The sequence below is a fragment of the Nipponia nippon genome, unplaced genomic scaffold, assembly GCF_047370975.1.
Source record: "Nipponia nippon isolate SJK-2023a ecotype South Korea unplaced genomic scaffold, ASM4737097v1 scaffold_4, whole genome shotgun sequence".
Lineage (NCBI taxonomy): Eukaryota > Metazoa > Chordata > Aves > Pelecaniformes > Threskiornithidae > Nipponia > Nipponia nippon.
In genome coordinates, this window is record NW_028262358.1 from 16357150 (window position 1) to 16382375 (window position 25226).

A 25226-nucleotide genomic window follows, 5' to 3' on the forward strand; every position below is an offset into this window, starting at 1 on the left:
ACTAGGCATGCATAAAATCTAGTAGTTACTTAAGACTTTAAAATAGGAAAAGAGCTGAATATATAGATATTGATAATTTCGTACTTAAGCAAGAGGAGATACTTAGTGTATTTTTGCAGGTTACAGCCTGTCTCTGAAAGAAAAGGTTTATGCTTAAGGTATTAGTGTCCGAGAGAATCAGTATCTCAGAAAGTGAGTTGAGAGCTGGGTACATGAAGCAAATTAACTGTGTCCTGTCTAGAAAGAGACAAATGAGTTCCAGGGGAAGGACAGCATGGGAAATAGGAGTGGAGGGATATACAGCTGGAAGGGTAGTATGTTAAGGGAGCAGCCAGCCGCCTGAGCATTCACACACCATTCAGGGAGCTGCACACACATCACCAGAGTCCCTTTGCAGCAGGCAGCTCCATTGAGCTGACCCTTTTCGACTCCTTGCTTACACACACACACACACACACTCACCCTCGGGCACTTCCTCTCCCTTCAGGCTCGACCCTAGGTTTCCCCGAAGCAGTCTCCGACACGACATATGCCAGGTGAATTTATTGAGTGGTACAGCGGTGAAGAGCAGCTCAAGCTGGGTGCCTCTGGAGACGAATCGTGAACAAAGAAATCCCTGGGCAATTATACCCTTGCAGTCTAAGTTCCCCTCCCCTCATGCAACGGTTTGGTCCAATAGTAATATTTGGGTCTGGGGTCTTCTTATTCCTTATTGGATCCTTTCCCGCTCTCCAGGCAGGTCATTCCTTTTCTTATCTTGATTAGCTGCATCTTCTGCTGATGGTTTTGGCTACCTTATCTTCCTGGTTTGCACTGGTTTCAGGGCATTCCTTCACGTAGCTAGGTAAGAGTTCAGCATATGGTCAGCGTATCTAGGTGAAAGTTCACAGCTTGCAGTCTAAGGCTTCAACAGGTCTTTGGATTCTTATTTGAGCTAAAAAATCACTTCTACAGGAAGTATCAGAAAACAGAAGAAAATCCTCCTCCCCCCCTTTTTTTTTTTATATAAGGGCTCTTGCTTTTCTTCTCATGGGAGATATTTAATGTTGTTTTTAAAGAAAATAGAGTAAAAAAAAGGCCACCCCCCAAAAAAGTGGCAATATGCCAATTCTTATTTAAATACAACAGCACTTTCTGCTGGTGTGATTTAAATGAAGTGGAATCAGATCAGTGTAAAGCCAGAATAAGACTGGTGAGTCAATGATTTAATAGATTTAGATTTATAGTAGATTCACTATAAACCAGGACAGAAGAAGAGTCTGAACTGTTATGATCTCAATAATATGACATTTAAATTAATCTCAGGTCAATATATTTGAAAGTCAGTAAGGAAAATACTAATATAAACTGTGGTTGAGGTTGGCCAATGCCATTTAACAAGATATGTTGAGAGTTTCCTTCTGCAGTCTGTGTACTCTTGTGTGGTATCAAGGACTACATATTTTTGTGTTTAAGCATTTAGAAAATTTTGTCCTAAATACACTGCTCACAAGCACATTTAATACTTCTATATGCAAAATCATGTTCTTGGCCAGGAAGCAGCCCAAATGCTACATTCTCTACAGGAATGGTGGGCATCTGTCCTTCCCTGTCCACGTCTCCAGCTGCCATGGAAAACTATGCTACTTTGCAGGGATGCAACGTGATGTGACAGGTACATACACAATACCTGGACACTGGGTCTTGCTATTTTGTAGTTCCTTGTACTCTATGACGAAGCAAAAACGCCTCTTCTCTGTTAGAGATTGGCTTCAAAAAGAAAAGCCTTTTTTCCATGCAAGGTAGCTAGTTTCTGCAAGGCCAGGACGCGTTTTCAATGCATTGCTCCCATAGCATGTTATACCCAAGTTCATCCCTTTCACAGCCCTTTCACCATAGTTCCCCTTAATCCAGTTTCAGATTGCGTGCACTGTGAAGAAAGGCAGCTCACAGGTAGTTCTGACCTGATTTTTTTACTTGGCATACTTTTGCAAAGGAAATAGACTGATACACAGAAAACATACATTTAATTTTACAACAGGCAGAGTTTACAAGTCCCTAACCATTAAAAGATAATACACATATTTGCCTGTATGAATGTGAGCGATCAAGTTGGATTTGATATTTATATACACTGATGCATGCTTACGTGAATGGGACACTACAGAGGGTTGTTAATGTGAAAGCAAATTAAAATTGCATATGCTTTTCGGTCTTTTAGAGATCTGTTGTGAGATAAGGGAGACTAAGTAGTTGTAGTTCAACTACTTAAAAAATTTTTAAAAAAGAAAAAAGGATTTGGACTAATAGATGAAGAAGGGCTAATGTGTTTAAAATAATAGTAAGTGATGTGTTGCTAGGCAGGCCTATTGACTCTCACTCAAATTTTTCCTCATGTCATTTAAGCGGTTTTTGCAAATCTATCCCTTGTCTCCCAAATCTAGCTAGAAATTGCTTCCACTGAAGCTCCCAATAAAATACAGAATACTAGAAATTGCTTAAAGAGCATTATTCACTGCATCTATATCACTGTATCCAAAGAGAGCATTATTGACTTAAGCTGTATATAAACCTGGTCTTTCTTTTGTCAAAGAAAGTAAACACGTAAGGAACAGAACAATTCAGGTAGTTGACTTCAGTGAGTACGTATACATCTCTTTCTACTGGGTTTGCACACCTTTCTTAGCCTAGTGTCAATACAGAGGCATAGAGAAAGCAACCTGATGTTATCAGAATCTCACTGCCTTTGTTGTAGCTAGTATTTTTATTCCTGGAGATCCCTTGACCTGCTCAAAATAACAAAGACTGCATGTAAAAGCAGGGCAATCAACCAGCAGCAATTAAAAAAATGCTGATAGAAAATGCTGATAGAAAAAGTCTGAGACGAAAACTGTCCAATATGTTGAACAGCCACATCAAGCTATTAATGGCTTTTTTCCTCTGTGTAGTCCTGAAGTCAGAGAGGCTTTGATTTTAGACAGTGTCATATAGTACCCTTGTATTAATAGACCTCTTCCAGCACAGTTAGCCTGCACTGGGTGAAAAAGAATCCAAAAAGAAATGTGGGAGAGTTTCAGAGCCAGTGGCGTATCCCTTTTTAAAAGAAGTCTGTAAAATGCGATGTAGTCACCTGAAAAGACATAGTGGAGGTAATGGTCTGACTCAGTGTAACCCTAATGTTTTCATGTCAAATGTTATTTTATTATATGTCTCTCTTAGTTATCATCAGCCTTTATTATGCCACAGGAACTAAAAAACAGGCCTGGGAGGTCTTTATCTTGCAAGAATGTGATTTGTTAATTGCAGATTAGCTTTACCTTTTGGACAGTCACCACATAGGTCCAGTAACTCAGGTTTGAGCACAGAAGCTTTGATTGATTGGTTCAACGCTTGGTCAATCACCTACCCATATCAATGATAGCTCATAGTCAGGACTTTTCTCTTTCTTTCTCTTCTTGGCCAACAGTGCAAGGGAAAATTTCCATAATAATTTTCTTCTGAGAGATTTTTTCCTAGGTATTAAAGGTATCCTGTTTCCTAGATTTGTGAATACTTCAGTTCTTGCAAGTACATTGTGCTGTACGTAGAATTATATTTGCTTCAGAAGTGTTTGTTGTACTGCTTACAAAACCAGCAGATTACAAAAAAAAGGTATCCCTTAAATGAAAAAGGAAAGTATGGTTTGGAGGTCCACTAACATGAGAAGATACTGGATCTGAATATTAACAAGTCATCTGGGTGATAAGGTAATAGATGATCTTCTGAGAAGTCCTAATAAACAAATATAGGTTGAGAAGCTGACATAGATTAAGAAAAATATAACACACATGCACACACATTTACCCCTTGTACCTTTCCCCCAAACTATTTTTAATGAAGGAACAAAAATCCAGTTTTGTAAACACATGCTGAAGTTCTTCTGGCTGCAATAATTCCATTTCTTCCATGACTGGAAAATGCGTAACTAAATCCATGTTGACTGTGCCTATTTATGACAACCTGGTTCATATTTAATGTGCATATACAATACATTTATATAGTTAAATATACAGTAGAAGTGTTTTAACATAGTAGCTCTATATTTTGAGGTTTGCTTATACTTCGTGATTTTTTTTTGCTTGATATGACTTTTAACATTTGCCCAGCCAGTGTCTCTGTCTCTCTCTCTCTTTCTCTGTGAGGTTCACATGTAAACTGATTTAAAGATTGCATAATGACTGTTTGGCATATCCTACAGGCAAAGGTCCAGAAACCCTTTTTGCTGGCTATAACCTCAATGACAATGAGTGGCACACAGTGCGTGTTGTTCGGCGAGGAAAAAGTTTAAAGTTAATGGTGGATGACCAGCAGGCCATGACAGGTAGTGTGGCATTGTGACTCCGTGTTACTGGGGGGGAAACACAAAACAAAAAAAATGACAGAAGTAAAATGCCTTTATCTGAAAGCAACAGATGATTTTTTTCTTTTCTTGGGTAAGATCAAAAATCCATGTTATGTATCTTGAAATACTGCTACTACAAGTGAGTTATTACACTTCATATTAATATTACTGTAACATTGCTATTGAAATTAATGAAAACCTCCATGCTGACTTAAATGAATGTTTTTATACAGTAATTGGAGAGAAGTCGTTTGATACATCACTAATGAGAAGGCAAGTAAAATGCTTTTGACAGCACACTGAATTTATACTAAGGTTAAACTCTAAGCCATTGCTGTAGGAAAGAATTTCATAAATGTTTGAAGGATATTCTGTTGTGTTCTAAATCTTGCATCAGCTGTCTTCAATAATTAAACATTAGGCAACAGGTTTTTCTCAAATACTAAAATAGCAGTTGGGATGGGAGAAAAAAACATGACATGAATGCCAGCAGATGTTAGAAATATATTCCTATGTATATATTATCAGAAGTGATAATAGAGAAGACTTTGATTTTTTTTTTTTCTCTTAAAGATAAGGCTTACATATATGTTGTTAATAGCAACAGACCTGGCTTCTGGCCCCGATTCCCCGTACAATACCATGTGCCTAATTTTGTGTTAGCTATTTAGTATTTTCCTTTGTTTCCATGTAGTATTAAATAGCTTTTATCATTGGTTTTAAGCTTTGTTAAAATGGTAACAATTTTAATGGTTTTTTTAAAAGGAAAGCACCTTCTTTAGTAGTCGTCTTTCACCTCAGCAGAACACTGAAGACCATGTCAATGGTAGAAAAAGAATTGCAATGTATTCATATAGCTGCAAAAACATATTTTCTAGAATCAGAAATTACCAATAGATCTTCCAGAGGTGAAGCAAAAATTTAGTCTGTGTATGTGATGATGCTTTGGGTCAGTCTCCCAAGAAAGCAGATGGTCTAAACCAGTTATTTCCTTTATGAAAATTAATATATAGTACTGGAGGAACTATACTGAAAAATATCATCATCTTGCTGCTTCAACTGGCAACTCGAATAAGGCTACTTTGGGGACCTTTTTCTAATTAGAGGAAGCTCTTTAGGTCTGAATAAAATATGGCATTTAAAACCAAATGCGGATATCCTGGGCTCCTCATAGCAGATATTTTATTTACGAATACTACAGGTTACAAAACCACCAAGAAGTACTATTTTCACCTTTGGGCTCAGTCCCAGTTGCTCAGCACAGCTTCAGAAAAGTTCAAAATATATGTGAAGGATTAACATGAAAACAGGAGGTTTCGGTCATATATAGTCTAGTCAGGTGAAGTAATAAGTAAAGAACGGAGGACTGTAAATTCTTATAATCACTCTTCATTGTGGGTAACTGTAGTTAGTATCGAATATCATGGTCTCGGCAAATAGCTGAGACACTGGAACAATCTTCCCAGGAAGGTGGTCAATGCCCTAAGCCTCTCAGTGTTTAAGAGGCATTCGGACAATGTCCTTAATAACATGCTTTAACTTTTGGCCAGCTGTGAAGTGGTCAGGCAGTTGGACTAGATGATCATTGTAGGTTCCTTCCAACTGAACTATTCTATTCTATTCTGTCTGTTAAAGCCAGCGAGTCTTTTCAGTTGCCTCCTTGTCAACCAAAGTCTTCCTAAATTCCCTGCAGGAAGCTGTGTGGCCCATCTGTGGCCTCCTCCATCAATGAGGAGGAAACTGGCATGAGAGAAGGAGCTAGAGGGAACTTGAAAGTCTGATAACACGGGGAACCTGCTATTAGTCCCAGGAATATTACATTTTCTAGTCACTATGCCCTTTTTTTCCCGCCCCCCCCCCCCAACACAGTGTGTTGCCAAAGCCTTCATGAGCTTATGTTTTCACTCCCATCTGGTAGAGAGTCAAATGTACACAATGGAATTTAATATGTAGTAGCTTTGAATTTCCTAAAGGGGTAGTGAAAGAGTTGCCATATCAGGTGGGAGTGCTCATGCTCTAAACTGCTTAGAATTTTTCTTCAGATGTCCCAACAATCAGAAATGTGGTTAAAATATAACCTGGTAGTTATTCATGTGAAAGATTATTATAATCTAATTGGAACATGAGGAAAAAATGGACTTTATCCCAAAAATTCCAGCTTCCCCCCGCCATGCACTGTGTTTTTCCTCTTGTGATTCCGTTTCCTGTGTCACATGTGAAAAAAAAAAAAAAATCAGATCCAGAAAGCTTAAGCTGGAGGGGAAGCCATTAAATAATTCAGCCTCACTTTCAATTTTTTACATGTTATAAAATATCGCCTGTTCATCCATGTGCTGAGCTTAGTTATCTTTGATGAATGCATAATTTGTGCATGGGTAAATAGTATCTTTCAGAATCATACCTGGCTTTCATTGGAAGTCATGCAGGTGGTTTTGAAAACTTTACTCATTATACAAGGGTTTAAATACTTGCAGTCCTGATGCACTTAGTTTTCTGGAAATGTATAGAAAATAAAAGTGGACTGAAGGAGGTCACTACAGCTGGATAATGGGAAGGATACCTAGCTTATGCCTATGAACAGAAATTCACTTGGCCTTTTGTATGTCCCATAGTGTTGTAACAGGTAATGCATTTTGTGCGCCAACCTGACAAGTTAAAAACAAACAAACAAACAACAACACTAAACAAAAAATAAAACCCAACCTTCTAAAGCACACAAAGTGCAGTCTCTCTCTTTTTCTTCATTGCTGTAGTTGCAAATACTGTGGAGCATTATATGAAGTCTCAAGCCCTGTTAACATGTTTATACAACTGAAATGTTAGAGGGAGTTTTGGGATGTGAGCCCAGATTCTGGAACTTTTTTATTACTATTCTCAAGAAAGAAATACATTTAAGGTAGTGAATGTAGCGAGGATACTGTGCTACAGGCCAAAGCTTAGTGGATTTTTGCCATGACATTTATGCAATGCCATCTGAAGTGATATAAGACTGGAATACGTAATGTTCCTCCTCTAAAACATGATCTTAAGCTCTCTAGCTGCGATGCAATATACAGCTCTTGGCCTTGCAGAAAGTTACAGGTTTGGCATTTTTCAAGCCAACTCCCTGACTCATTACTGCAACGAAGAACCCACCTTTGCTAATACATCAGGAGAAGTGGTATCTTCAGAACTGATGTTTAGAAACAAGAAGATTAAGGCGGCTGTCCTTGGGGATTAAGGTGCCTCTTGCAGTGCTCAGCCTGTATGACTGCAGATCCCAGATGCTGATGGTGCTCAATGACATCGGTAGAGTTAGGTCAGAATGCATCCTGAAGCTAAGCAAGCTGCTTGTAAATACTTACCATAAATTATTAGAGCAGTTGGTTTTTTTTTTAAATTGTATTAAAGCTTGCAGACCTATTTTCACTGTAACTTCACTAATACTTGTATTTGCATCTCAGTGCTGTGACTTAACCTTCTTGTGAATCCACCTCCCTGGGCAAAGCCCAGGTATCTACATTCATCTTGCCCTTATCCTTTCCCTGTTCACAAACGCATACGCAGACACTTGCTTATAAAACCTATGAAGGTACAGCTGTCTAAGCCTGCCTCAGGGCTTTCTGCACCACCACTAAACACATCCAGCCTGGGGCAGAGCTCACACTCTCCTCTTAGAATAGTATCTTCAGGGAAGGACAGAGGGAACTCTATCTGTCAACACTTTTGCACTGCAACTGTGGGAAGGTAGATTAAGTGGTAAAATTGATTAGTAATAAAAAGCTGGTTTTGTCATCATACCCACACAACGTGACCATGAATCAGCCTTGTGATAGTACTGCCCTACTTCTTTGAAATAAGCATGGAAAAAAAACCCTAAGCTCCGTTAGAAAAGGGAACTCTTCAGTGGACACAATTTTGATGTGCTGGGTAAGGTATTTAATAACTAGCTTAAAAACTTACCTGACCTGTATGCAGTGTACCTTGGCAGTGTTGATCCTTTCCTTCAGATTACCTATACAGTCAGCAAATTTCAGGCTTTCTGCAGAGCAGGAGTCCTTGCATGACAAAGAAAGACTCAAAGGTAGCTGTGAGGCTTAGTTTTCACCACCTTTCTGATGTAAGCAAGTCCCTTGCTGTTTTCAGGGTTACAAAACACTGGCATACACCCTTGCTGCAGGCTTTCTGCTTTGTCCATCTCAGGCTCTGCCCCTTCTCCCACAGTTTATCCCCATGGTATAAAGCTAGTTGCTTTTAAGGAAGGCTCTGTCCACCCTTGCAGCACAGGGTTTTGCAGCAGGGCCAGCATTAATGTACCCAAGGCAGCTTAAACAGGAATCCTTCCTTCCACTTGCCTATCATGCACTTTGAAGCAAAACATATGGAGTAATATCCCCCAAACTGTTATGCCTCTCTTCCATGAAACTCTAACATTGTAGTTTTAGCTCTGAGATTTGCCTTTGTGTTATTCACGTTGCGTTAATTAATTGCACTTGCTTATAGTAAAACTACATGTCTGGTTAAGTGTAACAAAAGTGAGGGATTTTGTTGGCAGTTTGATATGCTTGTGGTATTGTGCTTCAGTTTAGAAATCTTGCTGTTGGCCTTATACAAACATACTGAACTCAGTGGAAAGGCTCCCAGATGTTTACCAGAAGTTTGGATGAATTTAGAAGAATCCTCTTTGGAGCCAATAATTGGCCTTGCACATTCTGAAAAGTGTGAAATTGATGCAGATGCTTAATCACATGGTGTACTTTTTGTACATTTCAGATGCTAACATGCGTTTTCTTGCTACTGTTTAAAGGTCAAATGGCTGGTGATCACACGCGACTGGAATTCCACAACATAGAAACAGGAATAATAACAGAACGGCGCTATCTATCTTCTGTGCCTTCTAATTTTATTGGGCATCTACAGAGTCTTACATTTAATGGCATGGCGTACATTGACTTATGTAAAAATGGAGACATCGATTATTGTGAGCTAAATGCAAGATTTGGATTCAGGAACATCATAGCAGACCCTGTAACCTTTAAAACAAAAGCAAGTTATGTTGCACTGGCCACGCTACAAGCATATACATCTATGCACCTTTTTTTCCAGTTCAAAACAACCTCTCTGGATGGATTGATACTTTATAACAGCGGCGATGGAAATGATTTCATTGTGGTTGAATTAGTAAAAGGGTATGTATGGATTAGCATAATGACAAAAAAAAAGTCTATTCAAAATATATATACAGGAGAAATACAAGGGAAAATTTAGGATACAAATCATTTGTCTGATTGGACATGATTGATGAATGTTTCTTCATGATAAATTTCATATGCTTTATTGTGACTTTTTCTTTCAGATGAAGCTAGATGCCTGAAAAATATGAAAGTAAATAATAGGTATAACTTCTATAGTGTTTACCACAAAGAACTACTAGTTTATAGCCTTCCTCTTATTCTCTCTCTACGTATGTATGCATGTTTTGGTACATGGAGTGCTCGTTACTTTCCAGGAACTTGGGACTGCATCTCAGCTCATCTAAACGAATGGTGACTACTCTGAATTAAGGTTGCTTCCCCATCTGGTATTCATTGTTGTCTTCTGGTTTTACCAGCACTACTGAGGAGTACAAGGAAATAGGAAATATTAGACATGTTAATTAGTGCCCCCTTGCTATGTAAAGAAAAAGGAAACTTTTCCAATTTTTTCTCTTTTCCCAGGTATTTACACTATGTGTTTGACTTGGGAAATGGTGCAAATCTCATCAAAGGAAGTTCTAATAAACCTCTGAATGACAACCAGTGGCATAATGTGATGATATCAAGGGATATCAGCAATCTCCACACTGTAAAGATTGACACTAAAATCACAACACAGAGCACAGCAGGAGCCAGAAATTTAGACCTCAAAAGTAAGTACAGTAATTCCTGTATAACCTACAGTGTGAGGGTCATTACAGAATGATAACCTGAATAAATCGCGTATGTAATTTTGTATAATTTTGTAATACTATCTGAAGTGGTTTATTGGATAATAATTAATATGATCACAAGAGATGACATCTTCTTTATGTTAGCCTGACAATGCCAGCTTATTAGTAGTTCTGCACAGTTAGGTACTACTTTAAATGTGTGAGAATGTCACAGGAAAAAAAGTAGCAGATAGTAAGAACACAGAGTGGTCCATATATACCAAAATATAATTGGGGGACTAAAGGAGCTCTAAAATGTCTACGAAAAAGTCTTGATTTTTACATGAACATAAGTTATGTAAGTGGCATGCAGAAACCACAGCCCAAGCTTTACAGTATGACTACAAAAGCTTTGCGGAGCTGATGATCTCTGTGTTAGAGAATTGAGGAACATTTTGACCTGTCCCCACTTTTAAGTATTCCACATAAAACCTGCCTTTTGTTGGGAAAATAAATACAATGAAGTATTTTGGTATCATAAAAAGTCTTGTAAGTAAAGCAATCTTATATGGCAGTCCTCTAATGCATCAGTTATAAATACAAGTTGCCAGATGTATTGAACCATAAACTCACCTAAATATGTAATGTGTTGTTGCAGGATGGGATAAACTTTCTTTTATAGGTCTAAACCTACATTTTATAGGTCCAGCTAGATTTTTAAGATCCATTTTTATAAGCCAAACTGATATATATGTATATTTTAAAATAAGTAATAGTATTAGTTATGAGGATGAGCTTCTGAAAAGCTAATTTGCATCAGGGGAAAATATCTTTTTGAAAGGATATATAAGTATACTTTTAAAATACTGCCTACCTAAACAGACCTAAGAAAATATGTTCTGGTCATGTGAAAAAGTATCGTGTATTTTAACATTCTTTGTAAAAGTTCTTGTTAGGAAAACCAAAATTTCATAACAGTTAAAGAAAATCTAACATTTCAAAAGCCAGGATGTTCAAAGTAGATATTAATATTCCATCAAGAGCTTATTCCTTGCTGGATTTTCTTTTAACTACCTCTGAGTCACAGATAATGAGCTGACCTTAGTAATTATTCTGGATTTGGTGATATTTTACATGTTTGCTTCACTTGAAAGTGCTATTAAGATTGTAAGAAAGACTGTGAAAACTGTATCTTGATATGTCATAATCTTCAATAAGAGCCTCTTTATCAGAAATGCTTGGTTTATAAATTAAAGCTTTTTGGATGGCTCACGCTCCATTCTCAAAATTGTATTTGAAACGTGTGCCATGTTCTTTCTCATTTTTGCATTCTTGTAAATATGGTCGATGTTTATTGAGGCAATATAATATTTCAACTTTATTTTTGATGCTGTAGAGAAAGCATCCACCTTATTCTTTCTTTTTTTTTTTTTTTTTGCAATAGTAAGTACTACTTATGCATATGCATATGTATGTATGTGTATTTAATCTGTTTTATTTCTAGTGTATTGATTAGACACGAGTAGGAAAAATAATTCTGTTAACTAACTAAGTTAACACAGTCATTCTACATCATCTTCAAACTGAATGAGGCTTTTTAGTATGTTGCTTTATTTAAGAAAAAATGTTTGAACGATGTGCTTAATAAAAGCACTAGAGGGCACTGTTATTTCACTAAATGCACTGCTTAGCGCATTCACAGAGAAAGCTCATCAGCGAGGATAACCTATAAAATGCAACATTCCTTTGTCTTCTTCACTTTGAAAATTCTACTTTTGCTTTACCCTTTTGAAGTAAAACTGTTTCCATAGCTGGTGCATTTTCTAACCTTGAATTCCAGTGGAAAAAAACCTGAAGAGCATGAAAAAAACATACTGAGATTTGAAGTGAGGAAGGTGAATTGTATTAGATGCTGATTTTCTGTAATTCACTACCCAGGAAATGTGGCTAGTAAAAGAATAACAAGCCTGACATATTCAGTACAGTAATATATAGTAAGCACCTTTCTCAAACTGTCTAGCGTACACAGGTCCTCAACCTCTGTCTTCTCATGGTAGTATGTTTAATTTTATTTTTTAACGTATTCTATTATATTTTGCTCAGTCAGCTTCCTTTTAAATATGGCACAGCATAATCATGAGAATTTTTGTTGGATTTTTGGGGGAGTTCAAGCTGATACATTTTATCCAGCAGGCTAAAAAGGGGAAAAAAATTGCCTTCCATTATTATTTTTTCTTCCTTTGTATTCAGTTGAAATGCTTTCCAGTAGCTTGTTCCTTTCTATTTTATGTCAGTGTTTCTTATGGTGACACATCTCTGTTATGCTATAAACACTCCATACGCTTTACCAATACAAACAGCTATGGTTAATTCATTCTCCTATATTATTTTAGCCCTAGCAACAAAGCAAATTCAAAATTATTCTTCCCGCTAGTGATATCAATAATTCTGTGTAACCAGAGTCAGCATCAGGTGAAATATGTGTACAGATAATATAGAATCTGCAGCCTTTATGAGTAGTTGTAGAGTTACTAGATTTCAGATGCTGAAATCCAAGCTAATCCTGGAAAGATAATTCAATAAATGCCATTTTTTGCAAATACACAGCAAATTCAGTATGAAGATATGACACAGATTGTGTTGTAGAGCCTGCACAGGATGCCAGTTGTCTGGGAAAGCAGACAGTTGCCATAAAAGTATGGGAGAGAATTTCCACTATACGTTTCCTTTTGGGTGTAGGATTTGGCTATATAACATTGAAAGTCCATTATTACAGACATGGGTTCCCTACATAAGCTCTGGTACAATTTCAGTGGGTTGGAGTGGGTACCTGTGGAAACATTTCTGTTAAATTCTCCAGTTTAATTATTGCTGTAATTAGATGGGCAAATTATAAATTGGAGGCAAATAAATGAGTGAAAATAGTTCTGTCTTTGGATTCCAAGAACTGTGTTATTTTTCCTAGCAGAGAAAATTAGCAAAGTGTACTCAGGGGCAGTTCTAGCAGATAACCCGTGAAGATAAGTAAGTCTTAACAGCAAAGGCAATACAGCTCAAGCCTGCCAACATTCAGTTACACAGCAAATTTGCATTCATGTATTTCATGAGCAGATTCCCTGTCCTGCTTTCAGTATAACTCCGATGGTTAGCGTGGCTACAATTCAAGGCCTTCACAGACCGAAATAGTTGGGTGGAGGAGAATTCTTGCTTGCTGTACTTGATGCTGTGCTCTTACAGTCTTGAGGGGTCCGTGTAGCCTCAAAGGGGCCCAAAAATGCAAGTGAAAGTGGAATTTGACTTACGCTCTTGTTCCTTGCTGTTGCCAAAGAAAAGATGTCTCCTTTGTTCAGACTGTAGGTATTAGAACATCTGTAATGCCTCTTCCCTCTCCACATTTTCTTCCTGTGGTGTGGGAAATTGGAGTTCTGTCAGAATTTTTTTTTTTATAAATATTTGAAGACACATGATCTGCTTTCAAGGAGGAGGAACATCCTCAAGCATCACTTTGTATCCACTTAGCTTCTAGGGTTTACTCTTCCTTTTGCACCTTTTTCCTTTCCTCCTGCACATATAGGCACATGTAGGCACTACTTTAATCTGCAAAGCTTCCACACACTTTCTTTAAACAGCAAAAACCTACAAGAATCCACTCACAATGACTGTCAGAAAATTAAAATATTTTAGCATTTTAATTGTTTATAAATTGAGATGAAATGTTGAAATATTGCACTCTTACAAAATGAAAAGCTAAGGAATGCTGCTGTTATTTTAAATTTAACAATAAATAGTTACAAACTTTTCTAGGAGTTGGTAGTTTCAGCACTTCAGTATCCCATCCTATTGCAAACTTTCTAGCTGTGATGTATCCTCTAGGATGAACTGCAGTCATCCTAATTTTGATATTGGGCTAACTATGTTTTCTTTTTAAAAGGAAATCACCATCACAAAAAAAAAAAAAATCCTACCCAACTCAACATTTATGGCTTGATTATTTTTTTTTCTGCCTGTGCAACATTTCATACATCTTTAAGGCCTGCTTTTTTGAACTGACATCCATACTTTCAACGTGTCTCACTCTGTTATTCTCTTCCACATGGCCTTTCCAAATGTCAATTTTAGAGTCCATTCTAAGTCATGGGTTATTCCTGTTCCATTATATCATTGCATCCTCAAAAAATGTTGTTCGTATTAGACCATGCAACAGAATCAACTTCCTTGGATTTAGAAATCCTGTCTGGATCTCTTGTTTGTTTTATTTCTGTAGCTCTTCACTGCCCTCTGGCTTCCTCTATTCCTTTGTGAGATATGGGTGCTGTTCCTATATACGTTTGCCTTTTCATTTGCCGTTTTCTCCAATAATGTGAAAACAGCCTAGTCTGAAGCATCTGAAAGAAAAGTAATCATATTAATTTCTGGTAGCACCTTAGTCGTTTTGCAAATGCACTTTAAATATACTTTTTCCATGTACATAAAGACTCACTTGGCAATTAATTCATACTTGTAAACTTTTAATGCAATTAACTAAATTATCAGTAGATCTACTGGCCTGGTATATTCATTGATGATTCGTAATAGTCACTTAATCTGTTGGTGTTTCATTTGCCTGTCAAAGTAGATTATTCATGCTATGCAAACTGAGATAAATTAGTCTTGATCATAAAGAAGATTTCTTGTTCAGGCAATGGAAATTGAAATTATTTCAATTTCATATAGTATTTGTCCCTATTGTTTTATCCCAAGTCCATTATTATTGTTGCTGTATTATAAGTTCTTGTCTATATTACAAGGTTTCTATCAATGACAGTGATCCTTCATATTTCTATTACTAAGAAACAAAGCTTTAAGAAGCACAGAAAAGTATTATTTTATATAAAAATGCAAATTTGTACAAATGAACAAGTATTAATGCTTAAATTTCTCAAATAAACATGCATGAACGGATTGTAATGACCTTGCCAGTGGGCTGTGAACTCTTCATGTAGAAATAATGTTCTATTCCAAATGCATAGTTCGAAATACTATCAACAGTAAATAGATCTTCCTAATGTGACCTGTTGCAGTAGACAACGGCAGATGTTGTCTTTCTGATAGTGTTGGGAAAGCATCCTCTGTACAGATGGAAAAATAAGGATCTTAAAACTGGGAGCTCTTCTTTGAGACTTCCTGTGTAGCAAAGATATATGGGCAGATTAACAATAGGAGATTGGACAACCTGGTCTAATGCAAATTCCTTTCTTGCTTTATCCTCCTTTCTTTACAACTTGTCTCATACTGCTTCTAAACAGCTATGCTGTCTACCAGGCTGTGAAAATAATTTTGGCAATGCTAAGCCTTCAGAAATGGTATCCAGTTTTCCAAAATTATGAGATGGGGAAAAAATTAAAAATCTACTCCAGTACTTCTAGATTAAATAAAAATCAAACAAAATACTCTAGTGTTTGTGCTGAGCTCTGTGAAGTCAACAACATTGCAGTAGTCTTTCAGATCACTCCGTGGCGAGAGAAACTTTTTGCTTTCTGCTTCCTGCTTCTTCTCCTCTGTTCTTTTCAGTCTCTTACACACATACAAATGTATAGATTTGCCTACATTTCAACAGCTGTTTGGCATGCAGGTTATTTCTGGTGCTGATTGTGGAGTTTCTTTCAAGCCCTTCTGGAATACTAAGTAAAAGTTATGCTAAAGGTAATATAGGAAACGTGTGCTTTTAAAACTCAGAAAAATTCTGGATATTTAGCGTAAATACATCCCACTGAATCCTAGCACCCCCCAGGCCAAGAAGCATGTCATAAAATTGTTTTCAAAATGCGCTGCCATGGGTATGAGAGCACCGTCCTCATGGATCTTGGTATTATGTCTGAACAGTCCTTTTTTGCGAAAGAGCTCCTTCGTGTTACATCCTCAGAGTCTGGAGGTGATTGTCTTGATCAAGAAGTTGGTAATACTAGATTAAAAGTTTCCCTCTGCAAACCTACATTCAAAATGAGAATGTTTATCCTCTCAGCTTTTTGGTAGCTTTATGTGGAGAATTCCTCACTGTTTGGAAAACAAGCTTTGCTAAGAGCATGTGTTGGCTATTGAAGCAGGGAATGAGTAAATGATTTCAGAAGAATATCAGTAGGAAGGGAAATCTGAGTATACTATACCATGAAAATTCCTGATTGATTAGATTTTTGTCTATTTTTCAGGTGTATACAATGTATAAAAGTGGTCAGAACAGGGAAGAAATGAAGGATGTTTGATGTGCTTGAATGCCTCACCTCTCCACCACAACCATCCCCCTCATACAGAGTAATTGGCATAGCATCAATTCTGTGGGAGATGGATTACCACACGCATTTATATGGCAATTAGATTTTATTATTTACCATTTAACATGCATCGCCAACTTTCCTCACAGTTCATTGGACAAGCAGACTGCTTTGCTTTTACATCTGTTTAATCTTTTTCAATGCCAATGCTTTCCATCTAGTCTTCAGGGGGGCAAAAAGAAGCAAAGAAAAATCATAGAATCATTTAAGTTGGAAAAGACCTTTAAGGTCATCGAGTCCAACTGTTAACCCTAGCACTGCCAAGTCCACCACTAAACCATGTCCGTAAGCACCACATCTACACATCTTTTAAATACCTCCAGGGATGAGGACTCAACCACTTCCCTCAGCAGCCTGTTTCAATGCTTGACAACCCTTCCAGTAAAGAAATTTCTCCTAATATCCAATCTAAGCCTCCTCTGGTGCAACTTGAGGCCATTTCCTCTTGTCCTATTGCTTGTTCCTTGGCAGAAGAGACCGACCCCCACCTCGCTACAACCTCCTGTCAGGTAGTTGTAGAGAGCAATTAGGTCTCCCCTCAGCCTCCTCTTCTCCAGACTAAACAACCCCAGCTCCCTCAGCTGCTCCTCATAAGACTTGTGCTCTAGACCCTTCACCAGCTTCATTGCCCTTCTTTGGATGTGCTCCAGCACCTTGATGTCCTTCTTGTAGTGAGGGGCCCAAAACTGAACACAGGACTCAAGGTGCGGCCTCACCAGTGCCGAGTACAGGGGGACGATCACTTCCCTAGTCCTGCTGGCCACACTATTTCTGATAGAAGCCAGGATGCTATTGGCCTTCTTGGCCACCTGGGCACACTGCCAGCTCATACTCAGCTGGCTGTCGACCAACATCTCTAGGTCCTTTTCCACCAGGCAGCTCTCCAGCCACTCTTCCCCAAGCCTGTAGCGTTGCACGGGGTTGTTGTGACCCAAGTGCAGGACCCAGCACTTCGCCTTGTTGAACCTCATACAGGTGGCCTCAGCCCATTTATCCAGCCTGCCCAGATCCCTTTGTAGAGCCTTCCTACCCTCCAGCAGCTCAACACTCCCGGCCAACTTGGTGTCATCTGCAAACTTACTGAGGGTGCACTTGATCCCCTCGTTCGGATCATTGATAAAGATATTAAACAGAATTGGGCCCAATACTGAGACGACATATGTGGCTGGGAATCTAAGAACTGTTATTGTCAAGAAAAAGTTAAATGTTTTTGTGTAACTGTTTCTTGTTTGAGAAATGGGATTGTTGAGGAAACTGTAGATTTTAACCTGGAGAAATCTAAGGGAATGATCAGATTTGAGCACTTACCTTTTGAGTATCTACTTTTGTCTGTTGAAAACTTAGCTGCTAAGGACATTATCGTGTCATTGCTGTTGCGGCCCTTCCCCCCCCAGTTTCTACCACACTGCTTTACTTGCTTGTGAAACATAAGCATATTTGCATAAGCATTGAGCAGGTCTGAACAGAGCCAAAAAGTGTAAAAGGAATGAAAACTGAGCACCAAGAGGTGAATGCAGATGGGGAGAGCACATCTAGCAGAGCTGAGATGTAAAATAGTGAGCAGCATAGCAACAACATGAGAAGAAGTTTCTAGACAGAAGCACATTTGTACCAAGTGCAGAAAGCCTTCAATGCAGTTATGAGAGTAGCATGGTTATGAGTAGCGTGATGGAATTGGGAGACTTGGAGAAAGGTAGAGCAGCAGGTGTATCTCTGTAGAAATTTGTGGCAAAAGAAATCTGTAAGGTACTCTTCCTGGTGCATCCATCAACTGTGAATTCTCTGGTACCTCTTAATCCTCGCTGCCTTTTTTTCTGTCAGTGTGGATTAGGGTGCAGTGCTACAATGAAACTGTAAAAACCAATATCAGCCAAGGGAGGAAATATCTTCAAAGTTAAATTCTCTTGACAGGTAACTGCAATATGTCCTATATGCCAATAAGGATGACTAAAGAAAACCCACAATGCTGGCATTCCAGTGCTAGTGATTTCTTTTCTTTTAATAACTTTAATGGGGTATTCAGGGAAGATACTGAAGGCAGTATAGAATTGAGCTGAAAAGATCAGTTTTTGTATTCCTTCCCAAAAGAGCAACTTGCTAATCCATAAATTCTGGTTTTTGTCTGTAACCATTTTGTCTTGCTTGGTTATCAGTACAGGGAATGTGGAAGACAGAAGGTACTGCCTGTCACATCATACAACTGCCTCTTGCCCAAAGTATTTGAAGGAACAGATAACTCGGCAGACCCTGGACAAGTAAACTAGCCACCCTTTCCCTTTTTAGGTGAGAGAGAGTCTAAAAGTAATGGAATTCATCCCTCCAACAGGAAAAATATTTGAAAAGATTACTTTTCTTCCCCCGCCAAAAAGAAATCACATCAAAACCAAAAGACTTCAACCACAAATCAATATTGAACCTATAGAATGGACTCTTTGAAGTGAATAAGTGGGTATAAAACACTAGGTTTACACATTCATGTCTTCCCTCAAGTGCCTTTGTAAGTGGTAGACGAAATTCAGTCATGCTTGGCTCTAGCACCAAACAGGCCTGTGAATGCGCAGCAAGTGCATATTCTCTACTGTAAAGGGAGATTTGAAAAGCCATATGCTGGAGCGTATGTGCTGTAGAAGCTGTGTGGATGCATCATTTAAGTCTTTGTCAACTGTCCTTCAATTTATTACCAGGTTATGATCACAGCGGGCTTCTTGATTTATTCAAAAAAGAACAATTATATTTCATCAACATTTTTAAAGGATCAAATAATTTTTTTATGTGAAACAAAAAGTAAATATTTAGTCATGAATAATGAAGGGGGGATACTCTAGAATCACCACTTACCTGCTGTTCAGGCCCAATTCCTTTTCTAAAGTGTGTGTTGAAAACCTACATCTGAAAGAAAAGTCATCACTCTGCCTATTGCACAAAGTAAATGGTAGGTAGGTGCTGTTGTATGTTGGAGAGGGGAGAAGGTCATTAAGAACAAGTAGGCTCCTGTATTTCATTGAATGTCAAAGGTATCTAGATGCTTACCTGACATTTTCATTTGAGACAATATCCCTTGATTCAAGATCAGGATGATGTTTATTGTGTTTAAGTCAGTGCATATTCAGCTTGTGCGAGAGTAATTTATTTTCACATTTCGATTGCCTCAAAAATACCATGAGTTGGGATTGTGTAGGTTGTCTTATGTTGAGTTCCACCTCGTACTTCATCATGCAACTATTAAGATACTACAAAGTGATTTCTGTTGATCTTGTAACAGCAAGTCATCTGTTTTATGAAGGACTTGAAGAAAGTGAGAACTTTTTTCTTTCAAGATTAGACTTTCCCTATGGTATTTCTCAGTCTTTGCAGTCTTCATTCCTCTTTGCCTGCCTGAGGGAAGAAGCTGTTATATGCTTGATCATTTTGAAATAGCATATTTGGAGAAAAATGTGCCTGACACCACAGCCAGATGTTCCTTTGTGTTTTCATGTGTCATATAACGGAATTGCGGAGATACCTGTTGTGCTTTCAGAACCCACCATGTTATGCCAGGGCTATCTGTCTCTTTCTTGGGGAGTAATACCACGCTAGTACATGACAGAAACACTCTCACTCCTAGCCGTAGTAGTGATTTAGTACAATGTGACATTAGAAACAAGACAGAAACTTCTAAAATGAAAGAGAAACAAAGAGAATAGCTGAAAGTACTGTTGAAACCAGCAGCACAAGAAGACATGAAGGGACAGAATGTCTGCTTTTGGAGAGAGGGTGATGGATTTGAAGGTGCCTTTCTGCAGCCGTATAAGAACATTCCAGGGGTGTTGTCTTTATGGGTTATAAAAAAGCCAAGCCACACTTCCTCCTACTGTTTCATTTCCTCTTTTTTGTTTTGTTTTCATTCATACACAGAATCATATTTGAATGAATGGTGTTCATTTCTTGTGAAGATTGGTGTCCAAGAAATTAACATCAAATATGTACAACAAAATATACAGATTTTGGAGAGTAAAGAAGCCTAACTATATTCTGGTCAAACTACTTGTTCCCTGAGCAGTATTTACATGTTGCTTTTACCATTACAAACACATGGATAGTAATTCCCTCTCTACTAGTGCTTGAAGGCAATGGTACTCGTTAAATTAAATGAATAGTTTTTGCCATCAGCATGTATCACATAATTCTTGAGCGTGGACATGAATCAGGAAAGGAGGAAAGTCTATGGGGTGACCTGTCAGCAATGTCAGTAGTGCCAAATAATAAGATACTTCTGCTACTTATTCAGAAAAGAAATAAATAGAACAGCATCTTCAATTTTACATTTCTTTGATTTAGCATTTGCAAAGTTCTTATTTTGAAGAAATGTAGAGACTTGGGATAAAAAAAGATAAGTTATTACAGAAGGATTTGACAGTATTTGTTTCACCAACAGTTGTGTGTGACTCACTATTTTGTGGTGTGCTGTGTTTTTTCATAAGTGTGATTCCAGTAATGAATACATTGAGAACTTGGGTTAATTTATTAGCTAGCAATTTGTTTCTGTGTTAAATTCACTTGTTCCTCAAAGCACAAATCAGCTCTAAGTCAGAGATACATAGGTGTAAATAGGAAAGCTCCTGTTGGAATAAGTGAAGGTCTTCATTACCTGTAAAAGATATAAATTAAACCCACTAAACCCTTTTCTTTGTCAGTGCTTATAACAGACCAGTACTATTATTGCCATGATTTATAGGTATAGCTCTGAAAGTGCTGCCTTCCAGTTGATTCCTCTGACCTGCAATGAACATGACAGTGAGAAACACTATAGCGTGCTTATTTTTTTGGCCTCAGAAAAATGAAGAGAGGAAACAATCCTCCCTCTCTAAATAAAAGGGGATAACTCTGTGTACTGACTCCTAATATAAGCAAGAAGAGAGTTGTGAGACTAAGGAGTACCTGCTCTCAAATAAAGTGCTTTATTTGAAGCTTCTCTAGAGATCAGAAGGAAATCTTGGAGCACTATATTCTCTCATCCATTTCTTTACTGCCTGCTACTTTGTTTATGCCAGTTGATATATTTTATTGGTTATTTTCCTTTATAAATTAAGGAAAGTCAGGATGGTTATGAAAAAAAAAAAAAGAGACTTTTTCAGGAATAAAAATCAAAGTAAACTTCAGAAGAAAATACATGCACAAAAGGTAATAGCTAAACTTTAGTTCCAGAAACTATGGTTAGCACTGTAATACAAGTATATACCTTTCTATGTGTACTTAAAAAAAGGCTCATCCGTTGAAAGAAAGAAATAGAAGAATTGCATTTTCCATTGTGCACAACTGCTGAAATGGTCACGCATTTTCAGTGGTAGCAGTATTGCAAAAGCATTGCATTTAGGCTGCAGCTAGTTTAGATAGTGTCATGATCTCATACTATTGATCTGATGAACTGTGGTACCTTACTTAATGAAATAACTTACATGTAATTCATAAGGGTAAGTAGGCAGATACACAACAAGGGATTAATCCTGTTTTAGAGCATGCACCATTTCCAGTAGTAAAGCTGTACTTACATAAGAAGTGAAAAAGAGGAGAAAACCTGAGAATTTGTATCATACTATGTTGATTCCTCTGATCTCTTTTAGTGGGAGCAGGGACAAGCTTTATCTTTTCTGAACCTCTGCTAATGCGCATTCAATATACAAATACTTTCATTAACAACATTTTCTGCAATTCTGTCTTGTCTGAATTTCTAATGGATTGAATTTTGTAGGAAACTACTTATTCACTGAGATGAACATGAAAACAAAGCATGTGATTAACTGAAATAAAAGTAGCTCTGCAAAACACTTGTGATGGCAGATGAAAAATATCCAAATGAAAAAATGTAAATAGCTTTTAAAAAAAAAAAAATCTGAGGTTTAATTCTGGAACCTATCCCTTAATAAAAGTTTGTCTCTGAGAGAAAGTGTGTTTTTATGCTATCAGCAGCAAACTCAAACCACATTTGATATTAAATCTAGGGAAGGTTTAGCCCATAGTCATAAAAAATACTTGTATATACTTTATAGAAGGTGAAGTCTAATAGTCAGTATGAGCTGCTCAATACATATGATACATATTAGTGTAGTGTGTTAGCTAGCAGAACTCAAATTATTTTGAACATCCACAAAGTTAAAATATTACACAGAACATGTCTTTGTGCAAATTCTATCTTCAATAGTATATAATGATCAGTTCTAATTATCAACAGTCTTAAGGAACTGTAAGTAAACAGTAGAGTTACAGTTTATTTAGACTCAGTGTATGCTACTTCTGTGCATATGATACCTATTTGAAAATATTCCAGTGTATATTTTCAGGAGCAAATATTCTGAGTTCAGGTTCATATGCTGACACTCTGACCTGGACTTCTACTAGCCATTCGTCATAACTGACAATTGCTATATGACTGTATATAGCAATCTCAATATGCTTGGGGATGGATCTTAAGAATTAGCAGGGGATCAGTTTGAAAGTTTGCCGTTTTAAAGATTTAACCTATCATAGAATAAAAATGGTTGTTTGGACAGTATACATGTTGGGAGGTTTAAAAAGAGATTGCATGTGTCATGTCCAATAGACCAAGTTTAACCTTTTTAGCATAGATGTTATTTTCTTAACATTGTTCTCTAGAGTTTCCCTCTTTTAAGTCCGTTCGAATCAATTGAGATGAATTATCTCTCTATTCTGAGCTGACAATGACTGAAAGCACAGAACTTCAGGAAACCTGGAAAGGTTTTACTTTCTAGATGTTCCACCTGAGAAAAAGATGAAGAACCTTTATTATGAGGCAAGAGTTTTTACTTTGTTTCCAGTTCAGCTGGTTGAAAAATACAGAAGTTTTTCAGCTGTGAATGAATTACATCCCATTCGTGGGAACATATGGATCACCATATTTTAATCTGTTATGTCTAATATCATGCTTCTGAGATTCATACTTCACCTCAAAGCTCTAGAGGAAAGCAATACCTTATTTTTCAAATTATCTACATGGAATGGAGAAAGCTTGAGGTTTCTTAGTATATGGTGCTATAATGGTTGCTAAGACTTCTGGTTGGATCGCTTATAAGATTAATAATATGCATGTTCCTAAGCTTTTTATCTCCGTTTCACTAATTCAAATACAGTTGAGGTTTAGGGCTGGTATGTAGTGACTAAAAATTTTTCACAGTCTGATAGGCATTTGTTTATTTCAGGCCATTTCCTTGCAGGCAAACTGTAAACCATTGCAAACAGCACTAAATTGCACTCCCTTGTGAACAAGCGAATATGCCAGGAGAACCAGAAAAAGGTGTGACTGCGTCTTATACTGATAAGAAGGAGATTAAAATTAGCCACATGGGGTAGTGATGATAGCTAGTACATTCCGAGTTCTATCGCTATAAAATCTGCCTACGAAGCTTGGTAAACACTTAGGAAATGAACAATTTTGCATTTTGCATTTGAGGTGATGCAGAAATGCTCTTCAGTACATCCTGTAGCCTAGGCTCCAAAACCATACAGACTGGGTGACATACTGGAAAGCACAATGTAGATTAGAATATATATTCAGATAATCTATTGAAAATTTATAGCATAAAACATGTCATCAGTGAGGATTTAATGCATAGGTAGAGTAATTTTGTCACTGGGTGATGCTTGAGAGTCAGATGCTCCCATAAGCACCTTCCTTCAAACAGGTTCAATGCTTCTCGGAAGCTCAGATGGTCCTCTTCCTGTGTGCCTAAAGGGGCTGGCCTGTAGGCATGCTCAGAGCACTTCCACCAAGCTTGCAAAGGTGGCTGCTTTTTCTGAGTTAGGGGATAACAAAGCAGGACAGTAAACTCATGCAAGATGTAGGAAACCATGGTTTTATTCCTTTCTGTCTGTGACTGAAAGAATCAAGCACATCTTGCCTGCCAGGAGAAGGACTGAAGCCTTTTAGCTAGGGCTGTGTTCATGCCGAGCATGCTTCCTCTCTCTGGCTAAGCAAAGCTCACATTTTTTTCTGCAACATGTCTTCAGCAACAGGTATGGAATGCACCTAGTTAAACCTATAGTCTGACACTTAAGACGCACTTTAGGGAGGTAGATTATGTTAGTTTGAAAGATCTGCCCACCAGAAACACCAAACACATGAAAGAAAGGCACAGCCTGAATTGTAAAACAAAATAGCATCCCCGCCCTCGGTGTTTAAGAGAAAAGTTGTAGTTATGTCCTTGCAAAGTAAGTCTCAGAGCTATGAATTACTCGAAGAAAAGCACTAGCTTTCAGTCCTGAGTAAGTTGCCTGAGGTTCATCAAAGAGTGCTGTTTATAATACGTGTCTGTCGTCATGATTATTTTTGGCAATAAAATTCTGTTTGCTCAATGTGCAGATTGCAATTTTAAAGAAATCTAACTTGCTTTGTTTCCCACATGACTGACACAGGGTATGAATTTCAGTGGGGAGACTCAGTCATTTCACTGCTTGGCAATGGTATCCCTAACTGTCTCCTTAGATATGTCCCTAAACCCTTTATTTCTTCGTGTGCTTTTAAATGGGTGATTCTGGATGTACGCACTTTAGGTGGATCCTGCTTTTCATCTCAGTCTGCTGGATCCATAATCAGGATGATCTGTGGTCAGGCTGCTGACCCTGAGTATGCTAACAACATGCATCAGTGCTAGATGCATTTCTAGATGGAGATTCTGTG

General features: G+C 37.7%; 1 protein-coding gene across 21 annotated transcripts in view; it reads left to right on the forward strand.

The window, feature by feature from the left end:
- Window positions 1–25226, forward strand: part of NRXN1 (neurexin 1) — a 725925-nt gene that overhangs the window by 341524 nt on the left and 359175 nt on the right. For all 21 annotated transcript variants that reach the window (XM_087774526.1, XM_087774528.1, XM_087774537.1 and 18 more), the window contains 3 exons: window positions 4217–4339; window positions 9147–9528; window positions 10057–10247. In XM_087774526.1, coding sequence (XP_087630652.1) covers window positions 4217–4339; window positions 9147–9528; window positions 10057–10247 — 696 coding nt within the window. The remainder of the gene's footprint in view (window positions 1–4216; window positions 4340–9146; window positions 9529–10056; window positions 10248–25226) is intronic.